Source organism: Amblyomma mixtum, chromosome 6 (assembly GCF_055824585.1).
Source record: "Amblyomma mixtum isolate Tamu chromosome 6, ASM5582458v1, whole genome shotgun sequence".
NCBI classification, from domain to species: Eukaryota; Metazoa; Arthropoda; class Arachnida; order Ixodida; family Ixodidae; genus Amblyomma; species Amblyomma mixtum.
Window position 1 is genome coordinate 145,983,569 of NC_143017.1, and position 25,045 is coordinate 146,008,613.

A 25,045-nucleotide genomic window follows, 5' to 3' on the forward strand; every position below is an offset into this window, starting at 1 on the left:
AGACTCGAATCGAATGCAGTTCCTAACAAAGGCAATGTTCTCCGGAATTATCACTCCGGTTTAAATAGCAACGACCGTCTCAAGAAAATAATCCCCTACGCTCAAAGGGTGACTCAGACGCAAAACTACCACAAACCTAGCACACTCCTCGCTCGATAAGAAACCCCTGCCGACAATAAGCTCATGCTCTCGACGATGATATACGACTTCCAAGCATTTACAAAGTGACTCTACGTTCGAACCACGACAAGCGACTTCATTTTCAATATAAAGGCCAGCTTTAGCTGCCTGTCGTTTCAACATATCTGCATGCTTCATTGCACCTTCTGCGAGAAACACTACATCGGAGAAATTCTACAATCAATCAATGCGTAACTAAATGCCCATCGCGCTGACACTGCACACAGCGTTCAAAAGCTAGTTTCGGAACATATTAATCAACATAATCATATCTCTGGCTAACGAAAACTATTCTTTCTCCATTCAGGCTTCAAGTCTGCAAGGGTTAGAAAATACAGAAATGCATTCATAAACCCCGGCTCAGTACCGACTCTGAGAGGAAAACGCCTTTAATCCGCATACTTTTTTCCGCGATTCTGCTCTCGCACACATAAAATCGCGAGGACAGACGCCGAGAGCTAACCGCTCTTCCACCTGAGGCGTACTTTTTTCCAGACGCATACGGTATTTTTCGAATGCGTTCGCTGAAAACGACAGACGTCACTGCGCAGAGAGAAACACATGGTTTGCAGACCACGACACAGTAGCAGGAAAACGAGGACGAGTGAACGCGTTTGTACTGATGCGCACTCGGGTATATGCTAAGCTTGCTTTCCAGAAGCGCCCCAGGTTACAAGATGGCAGCACAAGCAGGCGGGCTTTCGCAGGTTGGTCCCTTGTCATCGCTGTCTATGCCATCCTCGTGACATGGAAAGGTAAAGAAAAACCATGCAGCTCACCACAGCATCTTTATCAGCACAGTGCCCCTCCTAGCGCTCACAGGTGCGCCGGAAAACCCTCGCCTCAAAGGGACTTCGTCAGCCATGACTGTTACCTGCAACAAATGAAGCCAACCAGGGCACGTCAGTGCAGTTTACACCATTCCCGTTTGTTTTAAAGAAAGCACAACCTTCAAAAATAACGGCGTGTGGAGCTCGTTCCGCATTATTTGCTCTAATCGCGACAACAACAGGCTGAAATGCCGGGACCGTCATTTAGTACAGATGCCTTATAAAGTTGTCGTGACTCTTGCGAACAAAATACAATAATATTTTGTGTCAACATTTTTAGCCTTTTTCTGCTGATCTTCCAAACGGTGGTTCTCTTTGCTTACCCCAGTTTTCTTCGTATCCCCAGCTACAACGTCCATTACCAGGAAAGGAGCAGGAGAAAATTCTCTACTACATGATTTACGCACAAACAGGAACGCACCTATTTAAAGAGATATATTTAACAATTTTCGTCCGACACTTCTATTGCGCATTTTTTTTGAACGCGCTGTAATGGGACCGTTGTTAGGTTATCACTTGTGCAGTACTCGCTTCATTAATACCAACCATGAATACCTATTTCCCATATGAGTTAGCTAAGGCGATTTTTATGGTCGTTGATTTTGGCGAAATATATTAGGTAATTTCCTCGTAATCTACTCCTGTATACCCGAGACGAACCCTCAAAGGAGCATATTTTATTTCCTGCTCAGTGAATGCTAACCCATGCAGAAGTTCCTGCTATGGAGAGTTAACCAACATACATGCAAAAACAGTTCGCTAAAAGCAAAGGTCTAAAATTAAGTTATGGCGTCTTGATAGTGGCGTTCATAAGAAATTCTTCGTTTTCTATATCTACTGATTGCCTCATTTTTATGAAAAAAAAATGCTAGTTTCACTACAGAGTCTTTAAAAGGCATAAAAAGTCAAGACATAAATTGCAGGTATCGCAGCCACAAGACAATTTCCTGAGGAATCTGAGGTGTCATAAAATGGTTTTTTGTCAACAGTTACTCAATCCCCAAATTCTCTCGGCATCATCATCAACGCGACGAGTTTGACCCGAAAGGCGAGAAGGAACATATTTCTAGCTCTAGATTTGTCAGCCATATATACGAAGGAAGCCCACTACACCCAGAAAATCTAAAGACAAGGAATGGAATTTTGCTACGAAAAAAAAATTGGGTACATGTTTTCCTCATTGTCCGTTTAAACAAAATTTCGACAACATATGCGGAAGTTGTTGAGATCGTTCCACCTCGTATACGGAATTTGCCGCCTCCAACTGCTGGCTCCATGTAGGCAATCTCACACCAGTATAGCATTCGAGGAGGCAATGGTAGGGAAATGAGGGGCTCGTTATAACATACACATGACAGCAGTCACCAGTCACATAAAGCAAAGAAAACACAAGGAAATGTTTCTCGACAATTTTTTTTTACCATTTGTCTGTTGATCGGTGGCGAAGTCGTACTACGACCGTTTTGCGGCTGAAAGGTAATTGAATAGGCAGTAGAATGAAAAACAACCACATGCCACCAGTAGGATCCGATCCCACTATCTTTGTACGTCCTGTACGGAGCCTCACCACGGCTGTGCAATGTTCTGCTTGGGAGGTGTTTATGCTGCGTGTAACCTAAAAATTTAAGATTGCTCACCGCCGCCATTCTCGTTCATAGCGGCGTACACAGGACGTCCTCTGTGACCCCGAGTGCCCACTAAAGATCGTGATCGAACGGTGTGGGCGGCAGTTGTTCGAGAACCCGCTGATGCTACCTATGGCATCAAGAGGGCGAGAACCGAGGCCCTCGTTAAGCTATTGAGCAGAGAAGAGTAGACAAATGAAGTGGTCGCGGTGGCTCAGTGGTTACGGCGCTCGGCTGCTGACCCGAAAGACGCGGGCTCGATCCCGGCCGCGGTGGTCGAATTTCGGTGGAGGAGAAATTCCAGAGGCCCGTGTACTGTGCACGCTAAAGGACTACAGGTGGTCGAAATTTCCGCTGTCCTTCTCTACTGCGTCCCTCATAGCCTGAGTAGCTTTGGGACGTTAAACCCCAAGAAACCAAACAAATGAAGTGCTCGTTATAAGAGATATACTAAAGAATGCAATAGTCACCAAAGCCAAGAAATCCTAGGGCGATAGTTGCTATTACCACTCGTTTTTTTTTTTGTTTTTTATAACGCGACAGCGCGAAGGCTCCCGCTACGCAGAAAACCTGGCATCATCATCGTCATCGGCGTCGTCGGCTTCGTCACTGTGATCGAAAAATACCCGCAGAAGCTACCTTGGTGGACTTCCTAGGTCACGTGAGCTTGTGGGGTAATCAGAACCTAGCCACTGAATTGTGAGAAAACTGACCACCGTGGGAGGTGGCAGTTTAGAGAGAGAGAGAGAGAGGGAAAGGCAGGGATGCAGTGTACTTAATGATTGGCCGCGAAAGGTTGCTCCGGAAGAGCAACCTGGGTCGCACAAGTCCTAGTGGTGGCAGGCTCCGCCATCGCAGTGCAGTGGCGCATCGCTTAACCGCTGCGCCACTACGCCAGGAGTGGTATGAAGACTCTCTGGGATCTATGAATAAAAAGCCCAGAATGTTGAATTCCGCGTATATGGGTATTCCCCCTTGAAAGCTATCATGGAGTACCCTTAAGCAGGAGCTTAAGTATCCCCTCCAATGCTTGTTTTTGGTAAGTAACACAAATGCAAAATACCTAATATGCAGTCCAAACTTGAATTGTTTCAAGATCAGAAACAGCTTGAGTAATTATTTGTTCACAGCACCAACCTTCTTTGCCGGCGATACAGCTACTTCATCAAAACTGTTGTCAAGAAATTCAATCTACGCCGCACGACAACACATGCAGACTTTCTTTGTATTTTCAGAATGCATCGTTCACAAGCAGTGACATGAACATCAGTGATATGCCCGTACATGCCTCGTATGCGTCACCTGTGCAGATAATAAAAAAACCTCACTGTCTGCCATCCATCAAATACCTGTTTAAGTGCAAAAGCACCCATATTTTGTCAAGTCTGAAGTATGAAACGTCAATTACTTGTCATGTGCCATTAGCGGGACCGAAACAGATTGGCTTGAAGATAAAAACACGCGGGGCGTATACAATGCCGAGGATGCCATAAGATAGAAAATCTGTCTTGAAAAATTCAGGAAAAAAGCTATGGCGACATCGTCACCATCGTTCGACCTTCAAGCAGTGACAACACAAGAATGTAAAAGCAAAAAAGTGCAATGAGTGCAACGCCAGCGGAGCGTCATGACGGGCCTTATTTTTACACAATAAGTCATGAGCTTTGACCAGAACTTTATGAGGCCTCTGCAACACTCACGAGTACTCTGTGCTAATCACGCGAAGGAACCGTTAGCGAGGTCACTTTACAGATTTACCTGAGCATTCTTTCGGCTATCTACCCCACAGAAGTTTCTTATTTATTTTTGTTCACAAATTTGAAGGCGTATTTGAGTGCTCGCATGGTTTTGCGTATGCACCGAAAATACCGCAAGCATAGGCTGGTTCGTGTAGTTTTGAGACACTGGCTTTCAACTTTAACGCTAGTTGTAATTGTTAGTCTGTCTTACCAAAGGGCACCTGAAGAGGAAACCACTGCTGTATAGGTATGTCTTGGCAAAATTTCAGTTTAAATGAGAAGCGACTGCTGCTAAAACAAACAATTATTATTTAATCACTGCATACGTTTCAAGCTGTTCGTGATGATCTAAACTGCCGCAATTCTGTTCCTTGTCTTAATTTCAGCATTGGGTGTCTGGTGTCACAGGCAGGCAGTTAACGCTCCTCAGTGCGCAAAATTTCTTAATCTATTGTAGCACTTGGAGGCGCTCGAACAGTCTGAAGGAAGCTGATGAGTGGGAGGAAGTGTGCAAGCATCTACTGCAGAGAGCAGGCCGTCTGGCCTATGCATCTGAAAGCCAAGGAAGCATTAAGAAGAAATTCCACCAGAATTTTCTCAAGCGCCTTGATATGATTACACTTCGTTCGTCTAACGATCTCTCGCATAGATACACAATGCAAAGGTTCACGAAGCTTTTGACGCAGCTCTGCAAGCTTATCACATGCTGCAAACATTCGTTTTTTTTTTTTGTCGAAGAAATAAAATGTGCAAGCGCTCATCGGCGCGAACGCAAAGAAAGAGAGGCGGTAGCAAGCAGTGACGGAACAAAAGATGTATCCACGAACTGTGTGAGATACCCTGACGATCGAAACATCCTTCTTGTTTTCTTGTTTGGGGTAACACTACATTTACAAACTTAAATCAAGTTCAAATTCTACAAAAGAAAGCCGTTCGACTAATCGCAGGTGTGGAGGCAAATACACACACCAGAAGCCTTTTCACGAAATTCCAAATACTTTCCATACATAGCCTTTATTATTTCACCTTGGCCAGAAGATATTAGCAAGATCTTCATAGCGAGGAGACTCTTATTCCATCCATAGCGAACTTAAAATTAAGAGAAGGCAGGTTGACGTCTCGGTCTCCAGAAATTTGGAAGGTTCCTTTTTTGCGTACAAATTTTAGCCGTCAAATGTTAGAGTATTCCCTTACATCGTTACTTAACTATCTGCACAGTCATAACATCAATTTAGAAAATATTAGCATGTCAATGTTGAAGACTTTTTTTTTCGTCATAATAGAGATGGTACCTTCACTAAGAATTGTATAATGATGATGTATTTTTTTTCTGCTCTTTATATATTTACTGTGCTTATGCTATCTTCCGACATGAAAATGCAATATTCTTATTTTGTTATTTTGCTTCGTTCGTGCAGTGGCTTAGCATATTTATTATTATTTTTTTTGTGTGTAAAGTGTGTCCGGAAAATTAATCACTACATATGTAAATACGTTGCGCAACCGTTGTATGCCTTGTAAAGAGGGGCTTGAACCTCGTCAAGTGAACTATTTTTCACTTTTGTTCGAGCCCCTACCGCTTTGACGGAAATAAATCATATCATATCATATCATATCATATCATATCATATCATATCATATCATATCATACCATACCATATCATATCATATCATATCATATCATATAATATCATATCATATCATATCATATCTCTCCAGGAATGCAAACTCTGCATAGTATGTCGTCTCTCTGCGTGCTTGTCATGGGTCAGGAGTGCGTGCCTCTAAGTGCTTTTATGACTCTCATACTCTTGCCTGTGGGAAAAAGGCAACGAGGAGTGTGATAAGCAAACAAACCTTTTTGCTAAACTAGTTGGTGCATATTTTTTCTTGTGCTCAGAAAACAGCATAAAAAGACGTGTAGAACCGAGTCACGCGGTTCTGTACGCATTGTCTCGTGTTCATCGCTTGTGTTAATCTTTTGTCGCGCTTCGCCCGTTAAAAGAACACTTTATTCTTATTATTTCGGAAACCTAACCAATACAAGGTACAGTCACGAGCAAAAAATATTAGCACAGATCATTGGCGATCAGAATTCGTATATCTCACCACGCGGCGCTGCGGTACGCAGACCTGCCTAACGGGCCGTTTCCATGTTTGCAGCGTATGGGGGGGGGGGGACGGCATGAAGTAAGCTTTATCAAGCGTGCACCGCCCGAGCGTTGAAGTGCTGTCCCTACGTGACTGTGATTGCGGCATTTATTTTGGCTGGGTTATCATGAGCACAGATGGCCTCTTTTTATTACTGTTTTTTTATGTCCACGATGGTTTGTCAAAAGGAACTCGCGGGAACAATAGATGATAGCGCTGCTTTTAGCCAGTAATTTTGCTAGTCCGTGACAGTCCGCTGAACCCCCTAATACTGTAGAATGGGAACGACCCAGCACTCTCGTTATCAGCCTCTTCGCCACCCGCAGCGCCACACGTTGTCATTCCGGCGCTCTGGTGTTCCGTCATGTGTGCTAATCTTTTTTACCCGCGACTGTACACTGAATAGTTCAATGTCGATGCAATGGATGAGTTTCAAAATTCAACCCTACGATCACCTGCAACACAAAATATGCACTGTGCACAACAGGTATCTCTTTCCTTCCCCCCCCCCTTTTTTTTTTACTTGTGCAGCACAGCACTATGATCAGGGCATTTTCAGTTATCTTCTACACCACACCGCGAGTACCGGATAGCCTTTGTTCTAAGCATAGAACGCTATAAAGAGGGCGAAGGTGAATAAAAGCCAATTTTAAACATTATAAGCTGCGTATCCCTTGCCGCTGTTAGTGTTTTTGGGGAGGCGCTTTTGTCCGTCCTTAATGTTATAATACGACCCAACTTGGCAATTACGTCTTTCGGAAGTACCGTGTAAGTGTTCACTCCCCTCGAATTTCTTCGCGGAATGGAACCTTGTACTGCCGTATACGGTGAGCATATGAAATCAGATTCTTATACCGGGTAGTTCGCTTCTCGGAATACCAAACCTAAGTAGACGAGAACTGGATACCGCGCTTCGCAGGAGTGTACAGGAACTTGAGTTATACCGAGTACTTGCAGTCTCAAATTCGTGAACTTTTCAGTTGTTCGTGTTGAGTAAACTTTCGTATATATAAATTGCGCATAAAAAAGCCCACCTTAAACGTAGAACAAGTCAAGTGAAAACAAACCCTTCACTAATTTTGAGTTCGTGACCGAAAAGAGTTATAAATAGCGTCTTGCTAAAACCTTGCGAAGTAATCAGACAAAGGTGTTGCCTAAACCTTCCGTAACTGCTTAAATCTTAGAGAAAGTAGTCGGTCTATCTGTTGGAACTATCTTCATTCACTCGTTAAACGCGCAGTCTCGTTTCGTCAATAGCAGTACAATGAGCACAGTCAGCCTCAGTGACTCTTGAATCTCACTGGCGTCAAATCTATAGCTTCAAGTTACACTTCACGATGTCTAATAACTGGAGCCCTGCCAAAGAGCCTGCCAGGCGTTAATGAAGCCACGGGGCAGCCTAAGCCATCAGGAAGCGACCCATGCAGACATCCTAATACCAACCGGCATTCATGCGACCACTCAAAAAACACAGCGATGTAAATGAGTCGTTATTTCAGAAGGGCGGCTCTGTATGAGCTCTTAAGCGAAGACATTCGACGTGTTGGCTTCGATGATTTCTTTTCAGTACATAACTCGAAAAAGAATCGGACATAATTTGAACACGTGTTATACTTCAGTGATTCTGAAAAAAATAGGTACTTTTTCCATGAACAAAACATAACACCTGTTTTAAGGGAGGCATTCTCTGAGGATTTTATGGTATTGTTTGGGCTTCATATAGTACGACGTCAATAGGCTTAGCAGATTTCTAAACTTCTTGGCGCCTTAGTTTCGCTCCGCATCGTAGTTTGTTATAGCTTTTGTCAGTTATGACACTTTCTCGCTAGATGTGGCGTAGGTGTCACTATCACATGAGTCGATGGCAGCAAGAACTGCGCTGTATCTCATCAGTCATCGCAACGGAAGTTTAAAAAAGGAGTTCTACCAACGACACTTTGTACAATTCACATCTCGTCCTTTGTGAAACGACTGGCATCGCAATTTTTTCTTTATGATAAAATCATGCGCGTATTTACGATAGGCTTTTTTTTTGCCTTAAGCACTGTTCCAGTCCCTGAACTCCGAGCCCTATCGTAATTCGTGTCACCTCAATTCTCACTCAGCTCACGTCTGGTTTTCATTGCCTGGTCTTACGGCATTCCGTGTGAACAGCGGGTCGACGGCATTTATTATTTCTGTTTTGCTTCAGGGCTCGTTTTCTACCCAGACGAGACGCGCCCCACAGCAGCAAAGCCACATCAGCAAACGAACGATGTCCGCGATCTAGTCCAATAAACTTTATTTTCCATCTGATCGAAGCACACACAATGATCTCTTCGTTGTTGTTGTTTTTACCTCCTCATTTCCAGCCTCATTGCCATGCAGTTACAATCATTGCATTGTTATCTGAGGTTCACCTAGTCCATTCACATTTTTCTAGGCTCTGTTCGTAGAAACTTTCTTCAGCCGTAGGTGGTTGCTGCCCGATCTTCCTTAGCTGCTCTGCTTGCTGGTGGTCTCTCTATCGGCACCAAATCGCCCCTTCTAAAGAAATCTTCTGAGAGGTTCAGCAGCTCTTATCTCGTCCCTCGGTTCTAGAACCGTCAGCAGCACGCACATTGGCATCGCGCCAAGAAGCAGAGCGCCAGAAACCGCGAGGCGTGTTTATGTTTGGTCGCGAGTGCCAGCGCCGGTAGCTCACTCGGCAAACTTGGCGGCCTCTCAGGACGCTAATGCGGCCGGCTGGGGATGTGTGTATACCAAGTGCTTCACCTAAGAAGTTCTGCCGTGTTTAAAAATAGGGTTTTTTTGAGTCACAAATGAGCTTTCTTTTTTTTCAGCATAGCACTGCCAGCGGTGCAGCGCATCGAAGTACACCTGACACGTGCTAACTGGCAGGGTTGTTAACCTATAGATACTTATGTTTGGGACTATTATTGTTACTCTCTTTATTTATTTAGAGGCGTGTAGCGCACTTTGAGCAAAGGATGTTTCTATAATTTCGAAAACTCAGACTCCCTCGACGCTCTGTCCGAGCAAATTTTGGTTACTTCAACGGGTTATATGCACTAGAGGAGTCGCTTTGCCTACAAGCAGCTTGAAAGCGCACGCATTTTGACGTGATATAACCAAAATTTGTTTGTTCGGTCACAGCGCCGAGGGTAACTGCATTTTCGAAATTGTAAAGATGATATGGAGATTTCTTACGCTGGGCTGCATGCCTCAGTAAATAAGGAGACTAACTAATAGTTAAAGAGTTAGCTGCTAAGTATAAGCTAACCAGCCCACTACTTATCATGTCTTAGCTGTATTGTGATGCGCTGCACCGCTCACAATGCTGCGGCGAAAAAAGCGCTGTTCTAACTTAAAAAGGCCTATATTTACAAATTAGAGAACTTCTTAGGAGAAATCTCCGTGATGATAAGAAAACCGGCGAGTCTGTGTGGTAGGCGCATGGTGTACATACAAGGCGATGCGTGTTGCAGCACAAGCGGTCGAGAAGTAGAGACGACCCAAGGGTTTAAGCAAGATTGCTGTGAAAATTCTTTGCTTTCACACCACAGCTAGCACTAGCACATTTGCGTTATACACGTAACAGTACTATGAGTTTTTTTTTATAGCACAGCCCCAGCTCACCATAATGAAACTGTTTATAACAAAGTGATGGATATATCAAAGTTGATAGCCATTTCCATTGGAAGCTGCCTTAGAAGGCCCTTGCATCTGATATCCTTTTTTAACGAAATAAGATGTCCCAGGAAAGCGATATAAAGAATGCCACACTGAAGCCAAAGGGATTCATTGTTCATTTTACGCATAGTATGTCGGTATGTAACGGAGCCCAGAAATTACATACCGATTCCACGGAGCAAACTGAAATCACTGAGCATATCCTGTACCGGCAAGCACCGCACTACATAATAGAAAAACCTACCCCGATTTAAGGAAGGCTTGCGTGGAGCATTTGTATAGACAATTCTCCAGCGCTTTTTTACGCTAGTACTCCCTTCCTCACGGAAAATTGAATGCGCGGCCCGCTGAAACATGTCACGCAATGCGATGCGCACGGAAGCTGCGCCATGCTGCACCTCAACGAATTTCTCAAGGCCATTGAAATTTCCCCGTTCTAGAACCTCCTGGCTACTGACTACCAAATGCAAGTGCGCCCAGTTCAGTTCTCGGTTTTGCAGCATGTTGACATTGTTAAAAGTGCATGTGAGCATGCTCGGCGTGCTTGACGGTATCGACGTCTCGCTGGTTTCACTGAGAAAGAGGCGGACAACGAAACCAAAAACAATTTCCTTTGGCTAAAAGGCGCCCATCACCAAATCTTACAGTCTGGCGTACACATTTGCCATGAGGCCTGCCAGGTGGTTAACTGGTGTTCTCTCCCGCTCATGAGATGTGCTGAAAAGCCAACGAACAGTTCCAACTTAGGTCGCACACCGCTATGTCGAAACAACAGAAGTTCAACTGTATTTTTATTGGTACTATCAATCAATCAATCAATCAATCATTTTATTTCCTTAGAAAAGGAGGAGTACGGGACTAAAAGCTCGAACAGCTTGACGAGGTCCCGACCCCTTGTTAGTTGGCATGACAGCAGGATGACGGCCATTCTTACACAAAAAAATGAAAAAATATCACAAAGCAACGGGTAATACAGAATGAAACAAGACGGCAATCAATCGGAGAAGCAACAAAAGGTAATACAGATAAATCAACACACGTAAGCAACAGTTGTGAACAAAATTAGGCGAATAGGAAGGCATGGTTTAGTTTTGCAAATGAAGAAGTTGACAAAAATGTTTAATGCAACAGTTTCGGTTTCTGGAGGGATCAAAATTTTGTCGGTCTAGTAAGTTTAACAGCGAAGGTAATGTATAAGATAGAGATTGTTCATCATAGGAGGTTCTCGGGGTGTGTACAAACCACATTTCTTTATGTCGGGTCTGACGAATATTTGTGTTTTTTTGGAGTTTTGCCAGATGAATTATGTAATCGATGCCAAACTTTACAAAACCTTTGTAGCACAACATCAACCTGTAATTACAAAAACAACACACAGGAAGAATTTCATATTTTGGAAAAAGTTGTTTTGTGGAGTATGTATAATGGACATCAGCTATGTAACGTACAGCTCTTTTTTGTAGCAAATGTAGTTTCTGCAAGTTTGTCACGCCAGTTGTGCCCCACACCATGATGCAATACTGCATGACAGATACCACCAGTGCATTGTACAACATTAATTTTACCTTGGTCGGGAAAATGCGACGCAGACGAGCAATGACACCAATGGCAGATGACAATTTTGATTGTAGGTGATCAACATGCTCATTCCAGGTAAGGTGCTTTGAAAAATGCACCCCAAGGATGTTAACGGAGTCCACTATCTCTAACTGCTCACTGCCCAGACACAAATTCATATTAGTTGTCAACATCTTACCTCTAGGCGTGTACAAGATTACTTTTATTTTCATCGGGTTGATTTTTAAGCAGTTTATCGCGGACCAGCGTTCTAAGTCAGACAGTGTCTTATTAGCCTTTATTTCTAAATCTGTTTCCACGTTGCCTGCAATAAAAATGGTTGTGTCATCGGCATACGAAACGAATGTAGCATTATCTGTGCAGTTTGCAATGTCATTTATGTAAATTAAGAATAAAAGTGGGCCCAAAATGCTTCCTTGCGGCACACCAGTGGTAACTGCCTTCCGTGAAGATATTGCGTTATTGGCATCTACAAACTGTGACCTGTGGGACAGATAAGATGACAAAAGCGAGTGGGTAATTCCACGCACACCATACATTTCTAATTTGTTAAGAACGATGGAATGATTAATTAAATTAAAAGCCTTAGAGAAGTCTATATATATGCCTAATGCCATATGCTTACACCTGAACGCGTCTAAAATTATTTCTTTTTGGCTCAGGAGGGCTGTTTCCGTAGAGCGATGCTTTCTAAAACCATGTTGAAAGTCTGCAATCAAATGGTGGCGGTTGAAGAATGAGAGTAATCGCTCATGCATTATCTTCTCAATGCCCTTGGAAAATACTGGAACTATTGATATAGGTCGATAATTATTCAGTGCAGTTTTATCACCGCGCTTGAAGACGGGAACAACGCGGGTGATTTACATCCTCTTAGGAAAGGTACCTGTTGATAATATTATGTTATAAACATGGGCAAGAATAGGGCTTATAATATCGAGCACAAACTTTACAGGGCGAATCTGGATGCCATCGGCATCTAGTGACTTGCTATTGCTTGTAGCTCTGATACATGAAAAAACTTCAAGAGAGGTAGTGGGAGCAAGGAAAAGCGATGCTCCATTCCTGTTTACTGGAAGAAACTGAGCGTAGTTAGTGAGGCTGTGTTCTATGCCCTGTTGCGGTGCTTGAGTAAAAACTTCATTAAATGCGTCTGGTACTGCATCTCCAGAAATTTGCTGCCCATCATGTTTCAATATATCAGGAATAGCTGAGTAGGAGCTAGGCTGTAACAAAGCATTCAATTTGCGCCAAAGTACATCACTTCGCTGGTTAGCAGGGTCACTAAATATTGCTAAAAAATAACGATCTTTGGCAGCTCTAAGTTTTTTTGTTAAACTGTTTTTGTATTTCTTAAACTTCTTAAGTAAGGCTTCATCCCTAGATTTTACAAATATGGCATATAAAAAATGTTTTTGTTTGATCATGTCAAGAAGCTGAGGGGTCAGCTAAGGTTTCCGCGCTTTCGATGGCCTTGTAATTTTTTTGCGTGGAAAGTGTGTGTCATATAATGGTTTAAAAATATTAATAAAAGCGGAATATGCAGAGTCACTGTCTTGTGCGCAATAAAGGCTATCCCAAGTTTGCTGAGCAATGGCGTGGCGAAAAGCCTCCAGATTTGATGGCGTGATTGACTGAACATAAACTGGTTCCTTAGTTTTCTGAATCAAATGATTGATCTTACTTACTAGTAGAATGATGCCTAGATGGTCACTGATATCAGTGTACAGAACGTCGGCCTTTAACGAATGAATATTTATATTTGATATGAATACATCCAATAAGGAGGCACTGTCAACAGTCACGCGTGTTGCTGTAGAAATTGTATTCGAAAACCCGCAAGTTGTAATTAGAGTCTGGAAATCCTTTTGCAGCGGAGAAGATGACAGCATGTTTATATTGACGTCACCTCCTAAAACTAGATTCATTTTTTCTTCTGTTGCATAACTAAAAAGCTTTTCAATGAAAGCAAGAAAGCTGGTGGCATCACCTGATGGTGGTCTGTACACAACAGAGAACAAGTTTGTACGGTTTTGCAGTGTTAATACCTCATAATCAGAAGTTATAGCGGTGAAATCGTCGACTGGTTCAGCAACAATATCATCTTTGAGCAAAAGCGCTACACCGCCCCCTCGCTTATCATGTCGACTACAGAAGAACGACTGATAACCAGAAAGCCGGAACAATTGTGATGTAGGCGTTAACCAAGTTTCGGTTAACATTATGACTGTAATCGGTATCCTAAAGCTATGTATTGACATGGTCAGTTCATCTGTCTTATGTGCAAGCGATCGAACATTTTGATGAAAAAATGTCATTGCTGGTTTTTTATCTGATATAAAATCTTTTACCTCGGACGGCAGATAACCCATATTTTAAATAAGGAGCCACCAGAAAAGATGAACACATTTGTTGTTCCTAAGTCATTTTCTGCAAATCATCAAGATGGCAAATGGGGACAATGAGACTGCCTTCTGATTTCCGGGCGAAAATCTTGCCGTTTCGATACCAGGCATACTTCCAGCCGAGTTCTTTCTTTTTGCTGTTGACCGCTCCAAACAAGCGTTTCATGGGAGGAGATAAGTGTTCATTGATGTAAATCGGAGTACTGGGCTGCAACTCTAACTGTATATCTTCTGTTGTCAGCCGTTTTTTTCTTGCTTTCTCTAGGAAACAGTCGCGCTTGGCTCTGTGTGTGAACTGCACCACAATATTAGGACTATCAGCGTTTCCACTTGTCCTAACCCGGTGGCAAATTTCAACATCAGAATCCTCGAAAGGTACATCAAGTGCATCTGCAAGTTTTCTGGTTATATCCAGGGTGTTTTCTGCTGGCTCCGTTGGTACACCTTTGATTTCTATGTTGAAACACCTGGCATGCTGTTCATTTTGCATCAGCCTTACTTCTTGATCCTTGAGTTTTGCGAGCAGGGCATCTCGGTCCTTTTCCAGACCCTGCAATGCGTTTCTTAGATCAGAGTTTTCGTTTTTCAGCTCACTAACAGATGTTTTCATTTCCTCATAGCTCTTGTTCGCAAATTCCAAAAATCTCTTCATTTCTCTGATTTCTTTCCTTAAGTCTCTTTCCAGGCATTCGCGCAGTTCTCTAAATTCATTCTTGAATTCACGTTTAAGGTCTTCGAAAAGTTTAGACAGCTCTTGCTTTCCTGTCATTGCTACACCAGAGCGTGGTGCAACACGGAGATAAGCGAAAACAAGATCGCGAGTGAAACAGTCCGCACGGGAACACACAAAAACAATGTATGGGCATGAACAGGAATATGGCAGCAGAAGCTACGGCCGAGTGTTTATCCGACTATTTAAGAGGGCATAGAAATCACCAACCTGTACAGGCGGAAAGAAACAGTTCAGAATGCGTGCTCCCGGCCGCAACCGCTGCTGCCAACTGATGCGAAGGTGCTTCTTGCAGGGCTTTTTAACCAAGGGGCTTGGTGTCCCGCGCAGGCGCGCTGTGGTAGACAGTAGGCAGTAGACACGGCCACCGCCACGATGCTTTTTCTTGGGGCGATAAGCGCTGCAGCCAGGGTAGATGAAGTTTTCTTGCCGGTAGTTCCTTGCAGCTGTGATCTGTACAGGCGGAAAGAAACAGTTCAGAATGCGTGCTCCCGGCCGCAACCGCTGCTGCCAACTGACCGCGCTTACCAGAAACAGCGCGGGAAGTCCTTCGCACAGCTATCTTTTTAAAGCAAGTGAGCGCGGTTGTCTATTAATCGTAGTTTGCTTTGCTAGTTGGTTTAATACTGAAGTAAACGGTTATGCGCACAGTCACTTAACCGTGTGGAGCGTCTTCCCTGGCTTCTATTCTGTTCTTGTAGAACTAAAGAGCTCTCTGCCTTTCCTCTGCTCCCTCCTCCTCCTCCTCCTAAAACTAAAGAGCGCAAACAATTTACTCCGCGGTTATACCTCAGCTCCGTATGGTATCTCTCACTGTATTTCTGACACTCCTAAGGCCGAAAGACGGCGAAGCGAAAATTAAAAGGCCCTGAAGTGTCGCGTGACTTCCCCCCACCACTTATTTCGTGATTTTGAAGTACGCGGTTCGACACTCAAATTCAACTTTGTTGCCGTTGTTTCTTGTGTGTTTTTTTAAGCCACCTAGCCGCGTCAGAATAAGATTTTAGCTCCTGAGGCCAAACGAACATTTGCCTACTCATTTGGGGAGAATACACCACCGTTGTGCAGAACCACTTTTAGTTCGTTAATGAGGTGCTCCTCACGCATGCGTCGCTTCGCTGCTTTGGTTTTTGACTTTGTCTTTTCAACAGTCGCTATTTTTAGTCTTCGTACAGATAAAGTTATGCAAATGGCATATTGCATGCATCAGTAAGAAGGAGCGAGGACGCCCGCAATTCAGATTCCAGAGGGTTGAAGTCTCAGGAATATGTGCAAGAATATCGGGTGCGTTTCTGAACCGCTATATTACATGCATGAAAAGCTACCTTCGCGAAGGTTTAATCTGATCAGCATTCTTTTTTTTTTAATGTGAAATGGGGAGAACTCAGCTCCCTGTCCCTCCTGAATTTAATTATGACATAACGATACCTTTTTTTTCTGTGTATGTAGTGCTATAGAACAGAACTAAACGGTAAAGGTCAAACACTTATGTAGAGTACCCTACGACTCGAGAAAAGGACGATAGGTACCGCACAGGGAGCTTCTACGTGTCACGTACAGGACTAAAACACATTCGCTTTCAGCGGGTGCATTTAGGCAATACGCTTTGATCTCAGAGCAAGTTTCCTTCTTGGTCTATAGACGCGACTGCATTGCTTATGCGAGCCACGCTCAATCCGACGCATAGGCAATGAAGTCAATCCTTCAGCAGGCACTTAGCGCTTTTTTTTTTCAGCAGATACTCAGCGGATTTAGTTCAAAAGCAGCCAGATTGCATGCAAAGAGCAGTTCTCCGCTTCAGAAAGGATTCTTTTTGAGCCATCCGCTACCTGGAGAGAGAGTTAGCGATGCCGACGCTACTTTATATTCGTGCATTCTTTCGAATGCAAGGTAGTAGTGCCGGAGATTTCGCTCAATAAAAATAGGTAGGAAGTTTCGCACGCCTACCTTGCGGCTTAGAGAAGAAGTTGATATTATGTGTGTCACATGATAATATCGAACATTACTCGCCAAATATTGCCAAATGAAGGCAGATAATACTCATCTGGGAAACTGGACAAAGAAATAAGCAAAATCGCTTATATGTTTAGGCTTACACACGGCAGAGTTAATTTTGGATTCTTCGCCTGATGTCGCACAGACAGCGTATGAGAGATGAATTCTTGTAAATCTTGGTACATTATATAGCATACCGTGCTAGAACTGACATAATATGAACAAACAAATCATCCAGCTGCCATAATTAACACAAATTGTTATGCCAGTCATCGCACCCAATGAATGTAGAACCAATAATTTGCTAATTTTGCATTCTATTTCTGTTCTCATTAAGCTTCATTACAAAAAAAAAAGCTTTGTGAAAGGCTTGCTGTGGCGTTTTATTCAAGTGGCCGTGGGTAATGTCACTCATTCTGATTTGAATCTCGCATTTCTACCGGCGGATCTGCATAGATACTGAAAATTACTCTGGCATACTGATCCGCACGTTGTATAAGGTTGAACTGAAATCTATCACTAAATTGTTTTCTCTCAGCATTATTCATCTCCCTTACTTGCCGATACGACGCAAGTACGCACAAAGAGCTCAAGGGAAGGTCATCGAACATATATCTGCGACACGTGATAGGTCACATTTCTAGACAGCATCTTATCGGCACTGCAAAAATCTGTCGATCCAAATTCTCACTTCTCTGATACGTCCGAATGGATTTTTCCTGTAAAACGCCTACCGCAAGTTGGTTTACACCAATACGCAGTTTGTAAATTGCCACTGAGTGCTTTTCGTGAAAGGCAGATTGAATTCAGATGTGCAAAGTGTTTAACATCATTCACGCTGCTGAAGTGAAATATATAAAATTTCCTCACAGAATCCGACCAGTGCTTATCGCTGATGGCAGCGACTGCTCTCAACCGTTCTGTTATAGAGGAAATAGAACCGCTCATTTTGCCAGATCTTCAATTATTTCCGGCCCCGATGAAGGCCACACCGTTGCAGAAAAGAAGCTGTTAAAAGATACTTTTTTCCGTTCTTTCAGAGGTTATCCTGCAGTCAAAAAGCATCACAATTCGCGATCAGTTCTCAAAAATTTATTCAGCTAAATCAGCAACAGAAAAACAAGCAATCACGAAAGCATGCTTAAGTTTTCCTATAAGCTGTGACCAGGGACCATAATTCTCACCAGACCAGGGCACGGCACTGACACTTAGATGAAAGCTAAGTGCGCCAACGGCTGTGCTCTGTCTGAGGTTAGTGCGCGCTAAAATAATTCTTTTTGTTCAAAATTACTACGAAGCCATCCAGTCACGCGCAGCCATATCATACTCTAACCCGTCCATTTCATTTTGGTACTAATCTGCAATTAAAATTCTCGGCATTCAGCTCTCAACTATCAGTATGCTGATGATGGGAGATGACGGAAGAAAAGGCAGCGGAGAAAAGAATAACCTACTAAGCCCGCGAGGCATACGTTGTAGATAAGAAGCATTACTTAATCTTCTAAAAATTCGTTGCTCGTGCCGCATGTATACAGACAAAACTACGAGCGGTAATTAATTACTGGTACACTGCTACGTTTGAGGCAAAACGTCGAACAATGTGCTAATGTAAACATTTAACCAGCAGCATTTCAGAGACCGTAATTTCTGCTTTGCCACAATGGCAAGACAATAAAAGAGACTCGCCGTGGCTGGTTAGCGCTTGTGTTTTTTGTAAATGTCGAATAAAAATAATAACTCACAGACAGTTGACCGTCGTTTCACTTCGTACTGCCCAGTGTTGACGTTTGCTTGCGAGTGGGTTTCGAGGGGCTTTCCAAGCACGCAGCACTGCTTCGGTTTGAGAGTAAGCAGCAAGTACCGCGCTTTAAAAATCAGAGGCTGCCTATTAGTTGACATCTATGAGTTTTCAGCGTGGTCAGTTTCATGCATGAAATTGGATTATGACGTAAATATATGGTGGGAATAACACTGATACAGCACGCGACGTTTACAAAGACTTGACATGATGACTGTATGACCATTAACTACAAAAGGCGTCACCATTGTCTTTGACTTTTCATTCATGAAGTTTATGCCATACTGGGATCTATTAGTTTCTCCCTGATGTGCATTCTCGAAGATTAAACCATTTAAGGAACGCAAGTGGGATTTTCACAGGCAACAGGAGTACAACGAGTATGGTTTCTCTACTGCTGCTTTGTGAGTGAAAACTGTACTGGCACATCATGTGAAACTTGGATAAAAAATAGACTCGCCGCTGACGATAACAGTGATTTTAAGACCCATTTGTTAAACTTATATATTTGAATTTTCATTTTCAGAATTTGTTTAAAGGCAGCGCGTTTTTCATCACAGTGGCGGTGTGCCTGACTAACCATACCCCTGATAATATTGTTCTTGCAATCCTAATTTCTTTGGCACACCAGATACAAAAAGGAAAGCTTCTTAGAAAAATCGCGGATAAGTATTCAGCTCACGAACCGTCGCATAAACGCGGGGAAGGAATTGAATCTCTCAGCTCTAGGTGGCCGACCACAGCGCACCCCACTCCAGGCGTCTTCCTGTTTCGCGCTCAGGGAGTTCCGGCGTCTTCTCCGACGTGAGTGGAATTGGATTAGGCTCAGCTCGAAAGCCTACAGGGAAAATGACTTACGCGGGAAACAGCGCGTGTGAGAAACAAACAAGGCAAGTGCCGAAAGCTAAAAGGTGAGGTGAGGCGAAGCGTCGCATCGTGACGCGCGTGCTTCCGACAGATAAAGGGACTTCCGGATTTCCTGAAGCCAAGCCAGGGACACCCCCTCTCCTGGAAGGAATAAAGATGCTTCTGTGGCGCGCCGTAACCGCGGCGTCTTGTGCATGTTCACGTAGCTTGAACGGCATGCCTCATCCAGGTGAGCTGCAATACTAAATTATTGCTGGTGCCCTAATGAAATACTATAATTTATTGTTTATGGTGGTATATGGGGGTTCAACGCCCCAGAGCAACTCATGCTGTGGGGAACGTTGTGGTGAAGGGCTCCGGAAATTTCGACCACCTGGGGTTCTTTAACCTGCAGTGACATAGCACAATAGACGGGCCTCTAGAATTTCTTTTTTTTTTGCATGGCTCAGAAGTACAATACAATCTACGGCAAGACATTGTCTAGAGGTGCCGTTGCGTGAACCGCCGAGGTAAGGCTCCATAATTGGTTCAATTTCATATACACAAGGCACGAATAAGGGTATTTTAGCGCTGAGAGAACTTTCGGGACACTCTTGAAAGTAGAAGCTTATAAAAAGTTTTTTTTGTCACACAATTTATGAAAAAATGTGCCTTTGGTCTCGCTTGTGGTAATTTGTCAAAGGCAGAAAGATTTACTCCCTAAATGCAGCAAAGAATTTTGGCATTCGAATGGGAACGGCATAGAGTTGGTGTCCCTGTCTACATCGCCTCTATCTTCGGAACCTAAATACGAAACGCAAAAAATAGTATTTCATGTTCGCATCTGTCAAAATGCATTTGGTTAACGTCTCATAAGTGCGCGAACACAATCCTCAGCCCACAATGAGCGTACGCTTTGGTTTACAGCATTGAGATCCAAGATAAAGAAAAGTTGTTGATTAAAAAAAAAACAAGAAAAGGGAACTCTAACCAACATATGGCGCTCACCTTTAAATACGTCCGCAAACGTAAAAGCGATCCTGAGGGTGAGGAGGGCCTCTTTCAAGTACAATCATTACTCAAGCTGCTTTCTTCCCAAGGCCATCTGTTCTTTTTTTTATGTTTTTCATTTATTCGTAGAAGTAAGGCGAGAAAGAAAATGCCGATTCCACTCTCGAAAATTATGTATGAGCGTCCGGTTCGAGATTTTCTCATTTTTGGACTTGTTTGCACCGCCGGCGGCGTTGATTAATTTCCTTTAGCCTGCAGCATCCTTCAGCCGGACCGCTTCACCCGGAAGGGAAGCGGAGGTATAAAAGCGAAAGCGAGCAGAACCCGCACCTTTTGTATTCTCAAGCGTGACCCTTTTGCCATAGCTGCCGTGAGTCAACCTTTGTGTCAGCGATGAACGGCACAAGAGAGAGGGGAATAAAGAGAGGATACTTTACTAAAACAATAGCAATTGGATGGTGATCGGCATTTCCTGAAGCCGCCTAAGCGAAAGTGAAGCAGCTGAACATCGAAGTTTTATTTAAACAAAATTATCGGTTTTGGTTTCCAGCAATTCTTTTTTTTTTACTGAAACTTACTGTTGTGCTATCTTTTTCCTTGTTAGTAGAACGAGGTAGACAATGTATTTTCCACAAAAGCTACAAAGTTTTCTCAAGCTTAATTGCTTAATTACCCAATTAGCCTAATTAACTTTTCTAGTCAGGCCATATAAATAAATAAAACCGAGTAGGAAATTGGTCGAGCTCGGGAATCGTACCCCGGTCTTCGGCGTGCGAGACGAGCATGCTACCCACTCCGCCATGCCAGCTTTTTTTTTTTTACTTTCAACGTCTGCAGAGCAGGCACCACTCTGAAAATGAAATGCTTAATGTTCGAGCCCACATGCTCATCAGTGCTCGAAGCGCAGTGTAAATTTTTCATGAAAAAAAACATGCGTTGAAAAGGTTTTGGAAAGATATTGCAGAAAAACTGTTGAATTATGGCGTAAAGGTCGCTAATTATTAAGAACAGCGCTAAAAAAACAGTTGCGACACAAACGAAAATAGAAATTATAAGCACCGATTTGCATCTACTGCGTGTAAAGAAAACCGCTGTTACTGTTTTGACCTTCATAAATGCCGAATACCCATAGTGAGATTGGCTACACAGGGAAGACAATTAAATGATGTTGAGCGCACATTTAAAGAGGACCATGTTGTGCACACGATAATTAGATGCTGAACCTCTCACAGAGGAAGACCATAGATGGGGAGAAGTGAACTTGCAGAGGAATCGTTCTACTATCGTGCGAGCGGGAGTGTTCTATTGTTTAGATCACAATAAAGAACACTGTAATGCGTTCAAGAACTTCAATAAATGCACCAAGGATTATAATTAACCGGCAGTGTGCGATATATCTGAAGTTAGTGTTAAGCCTATTTTGTTGTTGTATCCCGTTACATATTCATTCGCGCCACAAAGACGCCATCAACCAATCCTGATAGCGTATGGTTTAGGGATACCGCAAAGAAAGTGAACGCATCCCCTGTCGACGACAGTAGAATGCTCTTAAAGGGTCAGTGCCGTGAAAGCAAGAAAATGGCGTGAACGTAGGATCGAGGTCAAACGTATTCTAGCCGAAGTCCTGCGGGAATTATTAATCGACAGCAGGCGTATTTTGAGAGTGAAAAAAAGTTTTCGAGAGAAAAATTGTCCAGTCTTATACCTATCGCTCCAGTACCGATTCAGAGAGGAAGCTCTTATCATCCATCAAGCCCAGCGACACAATGGCGCAGCTGAGTCAGACGGAAACGGCTGCGGACCCTGGCTGCCAAGCTAGCGTTCAAGAACTCACCGTTTCTCGTTCCTTGTAAATAGTTGCCGACAGAATTGAGTGAAATTAACGGCAAAAACAGTTTCACATCGAGCAGTTTTCAAGACTGCCCGCCGTGTTTTTCAAAACGCGCGTTTCATATCAGTCGGCACTGGTGCCATTCACACTGTCTTCAGAAAATTGTGTTAAGATTAATCGCGCTGAAAACATTGTGAATTTTTCACGACAGATGTGGCCCATGACAAGCTTTTACGCATCCAGTTGGCTGAATACGCGCCTTTCTTCGATAAAAGGATGGTTAGAACTTCTTATTTTTCACGACAGATGTGGCCCATGACAAGCTTTTACGCATCCAGTTGGCTGAATACGCGCCTTTCTTCGATAAAAGGATGGTTAGAACTTCTTCAGTACCGGCCGAGGGTACTACTCATACGTATTAAGAATTCGCAGAATACAATAGGAGCAGTAGTGGAGATGGAGACTGAATGCCACGGAAGCTTCTGCTTACTTACCTATATTAGAAAGGAACGAGAAACTTCTTTTGCCATTCTGCAGGGTGAAAGCAACTTGGTTACAATAGAAAATGCTGTTTGAAAAAGAACCAATGTGTAGTTTAGTAAGCGCCGATGTTTCAAGGATATCTGATGAAATAAATACCGCGCGTCTACACTGGTTTCTATAACTCGCGCTGATTACGCAAAAAAGAATAGAGTTCCCATTGTCAAGAAGTGGGGTAGGTTAGTTCCTGTTATACCGCTAACGTAAAATATCTGAGAGAGTTCATTTTTGAAATTAGAGGAAAGCAGGAAGAGAGCATTAAACAAACAATAGCAATAGTATGATTTCGGTTGTATCTTTCGTTTTGAGCATGACCTGATAATATGTATCAAGTAAAAAAAAGGCATGCGTTGAAGGATGACGACCAGGTGGGTTTTTTTACTGCCTTCCACAATTTCTGCACCCTTCCACTATTTAAGCATTGCTACTTTACGCAACAGTTCAACCATCCGAATTTCCGCCCTTTTATTTCCTTGCACTAAAAGGTGAGAGACGTCACTTAGAGTTGTGTGAGGGCTGGGTTCGGCGTTACGCTTGTATGCCTGGTAAAGTCGAAAACCTGTGTGCGTTGTCCTGTAGTTGTTGACATGGCGGCTGTAATGCAAACCAACTCCTGCCCTCATGAATGGGTCTGCTTGTGGCTTCCAAAAGCGATTATGGCAATACAATTGAATAGAATTTATTTAGCTTCTATTGCAGTATTATCCCCACCAGTGGAAGCGCCTAGCCCTTGTGGTTGGAATACTAGTTATGCAGTGCTATCTTTGGCTTTGTAGATCAGAGACTCGAGTACTGCGACTGTGAACTTCGCGTTCTCAAATCAGGATGAAAGGCACTCAAAATAAAGACCAGAAAACATTGAGAAACATACAACAAAGAAGAATAAGCTTGAAGACATATTTCACAAGAGCTAGAAACTTGGGGGAGTGCGGTGTAAGAAACAATAAAGTAAGCAAAATTTTGAGTTTAAATAATGTTTAGATCACGCAGGAGGTTTTGCGCATGTAATGTGCCACGCAAACCACTCCGCATGTTTGTTCTTACTTTAGCAGCCTATAGAAAGAAGGTGCCCAAAATCTTTTCCACGACACCAAAGAAAACGAATCTATGTGTCCCATACATATTGATTGATTCCCCGTGTCATTATTCATATTTCTTGCACTCCATGACGCATACACTGCAGGAATCAGTTTTTACGGGAAGAGTCAGCTCTGCCAGCCACTGTGGTCTCTGCATGAAGGTGAATGTTTTTCCGCACATCAAGACAGGCCTTAACACTGTGCATTGTGGTGCCTCAGTCATCCATTATAAACTCTGCCTCTCCCGCAACCGAGAGTAGAGTAAGCATGAAATGTTTACGGGCCTAATGTCATCTCGATGGACACCCGAACCGCACCGTACAGGAAGGGAGGAACGCCACCACCCGTTCAACGCGATGCCTTGCCATTTGAACGCAAGGTTTTTTGAGGAAAGGAAATGGCGCAGTAATTCTCTGCCATCTCGGTGGACACCCGAACCGCACCGTAAAGGAAGGGAGGAACGCCACCACCCGTTCGGCGCGATGCCTTGCCCTTTGAACGCAGCGCTTCTCCCCCGGGCCCCTGTGCGCCTTTGCTTCGATGCGCGAAGCCCCTAAGAGATCACGTATGACAACGAAGTGTAACGTGGCATTTATGTGCTTTTTGCACGCGTTATTAGAAATCGGAAATTATAATTCCGTGCATTATCAAACCCACAGCTCCACTGATATCTTGATAAACATTGAGAAGGCACTGGCAGCAGTTATTTTTTGTCTCGTTTGGAGACCAACCGGCGCTTGCATGCCGGTCGCGTAGGAGGGCTTAGAGAGTCTCGTTAAATCTCGTTAAGTCTCGTACGGTGCCCGGATGTTCTCGTTTCAGAGCCCGGATGACTGGAATTCAGTGCCCGGATGACTGGAATTCAGTGCCCGGATGAGTGGATTTCAGTGCCCGGATGACTGGAATTCAGTGCCCGGATGAGTGGATTTCAGTGCCCGGATGATGGCTCTCGGTCTCGGCGTGACGTCACCACACTGCCGACAACGGGAGCTAAAAGCATTTCATGCTTAATACAGCGAAATGAAAACACGCAGG

The 25,045-nt window shown here is 43.5% G+C and overlaps 1 protein-coding gene across 1 annotated transcript in view; it reads right to left on the minus strand.

The window, feature by feature from the left end:
- Positions 1–25,045, minus strand: part of LOC149340679 (uncharacterized) — a 44,533-nt gene that overhangs the window by 820 nt on the left and 18,668 nt on the right. Inside the window, exons 3-4 of the mRNA XM_089549494.1 lie at positions 15,121–15,363; positions 960–1,054 (exon numbers count right to left, since the gene is read on the minus strand). Coding sequence (XP_089405620.1) covers positions 960–1,054; positions 15,121–15,363 — 338 coding nt within the window. The remainder of the gene's footprint in view (positions 1–959; positions 1,055–15,120; positions 15,364–25,045) is intronic.